This window comes from Loa loa, assembly GCF_000183805.2.
Source record: "Loa loa unplaced genomic scaffold supercont3.641, whole genome shotgun sequence".
Lineage (NCBI taxonomy): Eukaryota > Metazoa > Nematoda > Chromadorea > Rhabditida > Onchocercidae > Loa > Loa loa.
In genome coordinates, this window is record NW_018108821.1 from 7,225 (window position 1) to 13,347 (window position 6,123).

The 6,123-nt window shown below is 37.4% G+C and overlaps 1 protein-coding gene across 1 annotated transcript; it reads right to left on the reverse strand.

Annotated features, from left to right (window-relative positions):
* Positions 1-2,234: 2,234 nt before the first annotated feature.
* Positions 2,235-4,633, reverse strand: LOAG_18888 (zinc knuckle family protein; the record flags this gene model as incomplete). The annotated part of the gene is made up of 8 exons (XM_020451548.1): positions 2,235-2,438; positions 2,561-2,926; positions 2,957-3,143; positions 3,252-3,400; positions 3,784-3,919; positions 4,008-4,115; positions 4,148-4,489; positions 4,536-4,633. 8 exons carry the CDS (start codon positions 4,631-4,633, stop codon positions 2,235-2,237), a joined length of 1,590 nt encoding a protein of 529 aa, XP_020304655.1.
* Between the last annotated feature and the right edge of the window lie 1,490 nt (positions 4,634-6,123).

The following is a 6,123-nucleotide window of genomic DNA, read 5'->3' on the forward strand; positions in this document are numbered from 1 at the left end:
AATTTAATCCAAATTAGCGCCATCTATTGCTTTCAATTGCAAGAAATGGCAAGAAATTCACCACATCAATCCATTTGGATCTTATAATTACAGGCTCTTAGATTGAATGTTATCTTGATTTTGTTTGCTTTCTGTTTTTGACGCAAGTTTTTGAGGTAATCGTCTAAAAATCATTATGAATATTAAGGTTATGTCAAGATAACTTTCACTATTTTCTAAAATCTTTCCATTCTTGCTTGACTCTTTTAAAAATTAGCTGAATCTATATTTATTTATATTATTTATTCCATTACCTTTTCAACCTTCACGAAATGTCACTTTTCATCACCAATACATTTTTTGCATACCTGGATAATTTTTATAAAATAAAAAATTTGGAAATTGTGAATAGAGTTGGTGCAAGGACACAATCTTCTTTCACAGCATTAATTATTGGGAAGAGCTCAAAAGGTGCATTGCCATATCTGACTTGATCTCGCTGATTCGCATGTAACAGAATAATTTTGTTTTGAGGAACTTCAGAAGACATCCTAATCATTTCAGGATCTATCACAGACGTTTCCTTTTTTTTCTTTTCTTTTCTGCCTGCAGTGTGAAAGGTTTTTTTGAGATCTATGAAATTTATACAGACTCCTTTGTTCTGTTTCCTACATTTCTCTTGTCTCAGAACAAATGCTATTTGTGTAGTACTCTATTGGTTCTATGTAGAGTCTTATTGGGTGTCAGATGGAAGTTCTTCTGAGATAGCGAGTACTAATCTGTTCAGAAATATACTTACAAGCATTATACCAGCAATAGAAAACAAACTAATCCCTCGGTAACTTGACGGTCTGACTTTTCTTCCTTCTTATATAGGGTAATGATGACTGCATCAGAGAAATTTGGTGATAATTTGCCTTCTCTCCAGTAACATGCTCGTGAAATTCAGTGTGGAGTGTTTGACCTCCATACTTTCAGACTTCAGGTAGAATTCCATCAACCCCAACTGCCTTGCCAGCTTGAATCTGCTGTATGACCTTCAACGTCTTATAGGTAGGGGATATATCTAGTCCGCTTTTCATCGGTTCTTATGTAGTGTGTTAAATTGCTGGGTCTTGGACTAGACGGTTTGTACTGAAGAGAATTTAAAAAGTGTTCAGATCATCGACTTAGGATAGAGGTTTTATTCCTGAGAAGTATTTGTCTACCCGCGCTGAGTATAGAGCCTTGAGCGTTGTATGTTGGCCCATTCACCGCTTCCAAAGCTTCATAGAACTCTTTATGGTCATCCATATTTGTACGTAATTGAGTCTTTTCCGCTAAGTTGTTTCAGTATTTATTTTGGATATTTCGAAGTTTCTGTTGGAGCTTACCGCACGCAAGACAAGACAAAAAGTCACAGCTGTTGAATACGCAACACTTGATGCGTCCGTGAAGACATGGAGTTGTTGATCTGAGAGCTTTTTTTGTAGCCAACCTCGGTATCTCGATAACGTCTGCTGCCCATTCCTTTGTAAGAGATCGTCATGCTTCTTTATCATCTTCATCGAGGATTTGATCCCAAGAATTATTTCTTTTCCATAAGTTTTGGAGGAACAGTTTGAACTGGATCATTGTGGGGACTAAAAATCCCAAAGGATCATATTGCGAAGCGACGAATTGCAAGACACTTCGTTTGGTGAGTTCATGTTCGATCCATGGTTTTAGCGTTACTCTGATTGTATCTTTATCGTTTATCCAAGTGATGCCAAGAATTTTTGTTGCACCTCCTTCGATTCTGTCTTGTTTCGGTATTGCCTTATTGAAGTTTTGGTCATTGGATAGAAATTCGCGAATATTCATCGCCGTCTTCTTGAAGATATCCTTCACTTCGTGATATTTATTTATGGCTTCCCTTGTTCCATTTGCTGACAATATAACGTTATCCACATATAAATTCCTCCAGATCTCTAGCGCTGTCTGGCTTCCGATTGTTTCCAGATGATGATTGAGTGTTGCTGCTAGCAAAAACGGTGATGATACTACTCTAAAAGGAACTCTTCTAAAACGATAACATTTCAGGTTTTCCTCGGTAACCGCAAATTTTACATCATTTGTCCAGAGGAATCTGGTACAGTTCCTGTCGGACTGATGCAGTTCCAATTGTAAAAACGCCTTCTCGACGTCGGCTATGATTGCATTTTTCATCATTCGAAACCGCAATAGTATTCCTACTAAATCCGGAAGCATGATAGGTCCGCGATATAGGACTTCGTTTAAACTTTTTGTTCTCTTGAGATCGCCGAAGCATCATGGACTATTCTAAGTTTTGTTATAGGTTTATGCTGGGGTACCTCATGATGAGGTAGATAATGAATTACACCCTCTTGATCCATATCAGGATGAACTTCCTCAATTATGCCTGACCGCAGTTGATCCTGAATCGTTTCGTTGTACCGTCGAAGTATATCTTCACTGTTCTGAAGTCTCCCGATCACGGTTTTAAAGCATCCGAAGCATAGTCCATAATGGCTTTTTAGTTTATCCCTTGAGCCTTTCCAAGGTTAGCAAACTTGGTACCTCCCGTCTTGTTTCGTTATACTTTTCTTAAATTGCTCAAGGGCTTGTTCGTCATCGTTCTCGTTCGGATGGTCCTGAATATCCAGTGGTCAATATCTTCGTGGTTTGTTGCGCTAGCCACGCATGATACTACGGAGTTTACTGATGTAGCGCTTGCTTTGCGAATACTGTTTATATAACCATTTCCGGCTAGCATTGGTCCCAGTTTTGTCCTGAGTAACAGGAATCCTGATTTCAATTCTTGTACTCCATTTAGTTTAATGAATTTAAAGAAGTCTTTGACGCCAATGAATATTTCAGGCTGCTTGCAGTAACCGTTTATCCCTTCTAAGTTTTTTCTTTCCATTATAGAACTGATATTTTTGTCTTCGGCTGTGACCACTTCCAGCTTATTTGTAAGTTACTCCATTATGTTAACCTCGCGAGTTATGATTTCCGTCTTTCCGATTCTTACACCAACTTCTGCTTTGGTTGAATTGCATTTCTTCGCTAATTGATTGTCGAATGAAGCAATACTTAATCTCTCCTCTCCCGCCCCCTGAATGTCTAGCCTTTTTGTTAAATTAGTTGATATGAATGATAGCTGCAGATCCAAATCAAATGTTCTTGATCGTTTAATTTAATGTTTCCAGAAGACTCGGCATGGCTAGTAATTTAAATGGTTTAGCCGTTTAACGTGTGCAACCTGTGCAGCAGTTTATAATGTGTTTTACTTACACTCGTCTTTTAGGTATCCGATTATTCCGGCATGATGTAGTGCTTCATGTTGATGCTGTATGAGAAGCTCAGTGACTATATTATGTCTTGGTAAGTATATTGAATGTTTACTTTCATCCTCTAGTTCCGAATTTTCCAATGAACTCTGTGAACACAAGGTCCAGACGGCACATTAATAGACGAAGCTCTACATTATCACAAGAGCCTTTGTCTATTACTATATATAGACAGCTAATACAAGTGAACAAGAGAGTAGCGGAGGAAAAAAACCTTCAAATATTACAAGTCAATATGAGCCACATTTACATTGTGGAAAACTGTTTCGGGCTTTCTGACAACGCTACTGTTTGATGTTTTTTGAATTCCTCTTCAACAAAACCTTCTATTCTCAACAATTCCATTTGCTCCCTTAAGCCCCAAATGCTTATGTGCTTATTGGTGATGAAAGATAATTGTGATCCAGCATTCAGAAAAGTTGTCAAAAGTTGTTATTTCATATTTATTGCTCCTTGGACTGATGATTGTTACATCCTTACACAGCAAAACCGTCTTTTTACTATCATTTATTAATGCAACAGTCGTTGTTGGAGCACTATTTTTCATTTTCTCAATCACGACATTCTTTTTCTCTTGTCTCAAATCGTCACTTTCATCTTTTTGAGATCTTTAACACAATGCAGAATTGTGTTTACTCTTACAATGAAAAGACATACTTTTTTTAGTCGCATTTCCCGCTGTCATGTTTCTCAAACATCGGAAACACAGATGCAGTTCTTGAGCCCTGGAAGTCTTTGATAGAATGTTCTGTATTCACTGCATTCATCATTCCAACAGTCTTTTGAGTGAAGGGCGTAAGGTCCCTTAACAAAGCTTTTCATAGCAGCAAATATACTCAAAGTTTGATGTTGTTCTCGACTTGGCTTCCTTGTTCGATTTGGCTTCTTTCCTGTGTAACTCTGAGTCGGATCGAGTCAGACTCGATCTTCCCATCTCTTGTTGTATTCGACTCATAGTTTCACTCTGTGTTATTATTGTTTTTAATTGCTGCCTCAGTTTCCTAGACCATGAATCGTCTTTTTCTCTTTTGATAAATCTCCTGCAGAACCACTGTGACAATTTTGACTCAATTTCTGCTTCAATTTCTGGTCGCTCGAAATCTTCCCCCCCCCCCCCCAATATTTTCAGTTGCCGTGGAATTCTTCCCAAGTTTTCCACAATTGGTGGGAGATCCTTGCTCTTTTCCACGGTTGGAAGTCCTTTTTAATTCATAGTATAGCTACCGGTGGATTGGTCTCTGATCTCCAAACTTTCGTTTGAATACATTCATCATCACTGGATAATTTTCAGGTGCAATAGCATATTCAGAAATAGCTGTCATAGCTCTTCCAGCTAAACATCCATGAGATGGGACAATTTTTCTATTGCAGAAATGTCTTGGTTATCCACAGCAATTTGAAAATTTGCATAGAAAGCAGGCCACTAGGCCACTGTGGAAGTACGCCCAAGAGTTTTTGCAATTTCAGTTTAGGTAATTTAGTATATCGAACTTTATTTGATATGGAGAATGAAGTGAAAGTAATGGTCCGAGCTCTTTTTTGTCAAAACATAAAAATAACGATTTCCAACTCTCCCTTTTGCGTCTTCAGCATTGGTGACATCTCTCTACATTTTTCTACCACATTAATGAAACTATATTCATCAGCTATAGTTTGTGCATATATTTGGTCTTCCTTTTTCTATTTATCATCAGGCAGTTGCTTAATCACTTTCAACCGTTTCTGATTTATTTCCTCCAAATTATTCACTGAGAAAGTGATAGATAGAATTGCGTACTGCAGTTGGTAGAGAATCCGGTACGTCTTTCAATGATCGATACAATCGCCCTCTGGTAGGTACTGTCGACTAATGCAGAGATCCATTTTTCCTCGATTTTAAAATTTTCAAATTGACTTGCCGCAAATTCACGACACAACTTTTAGCTGAATTTTCTTGGTTATGTGACACAGTTGCGGATTTTTCATTTCCACTTCAAACTTGGGGAAACAATATTAGCGAAATGAATTAGATGAATGAAACGATATTAGCGTAGCATAAACATGAAATTATAAAACACAAAAAACGTTGCCACAAAATGAATTTTGAAGACACTAATCTGGAGAATAAAAGAAAGGAAGGATGTCCTTCTGCTATACACATATGCACAACCTTCACGATTACAAGGATTAGCGCTTTTGTTAGCTTGTGCTGATAAAGCACTCTTTGTTAGCGTACATTGGTAAAGCGTTTTGTTAGCGTAAGTTAATGTAAGGCTCTTAGAGTACATTGCTAAACAATGAGCACATATACAATTCTACGCGATGATAGTACCATACTCATACAGAATAGACTTTGGATGATTTTTAATCTTAATCATCATCCAACATGGAGGATGCAAATTAGTACATCATTACACATTCATTTATGATTCTTTTATATTTTTCATTATCATGAAACTTCTTCACGTTTATACTCACTATAGGTATCTTTCAACTTCCATTTACTTCGCCATTTTTGAAATTCCTTTATTTCGTTGCATTTCCTGCATAAAGCGTTATTGTGGTCAGATCAACAATGAAAACATTTTATTCTTCTCATGCGGATTTTCTGTGAGTGGCTGTTTTTCAAACATAATTCACAAAGTTTTGATTTCTTCAACCTAGGTGTAGCGAATATTGATAGGGTTCGTTTGAGAGGGTGATGTCGGAGACAACTACTGCCAGCGATATAACGCGAGTTGTAGTAGCGTTAAGTCGAACTGATTTGAGTTGTACACGCATCAGATTGTAGACAATTTATTGATAACAGTCCTCACTCGGTTAATGATTAGGG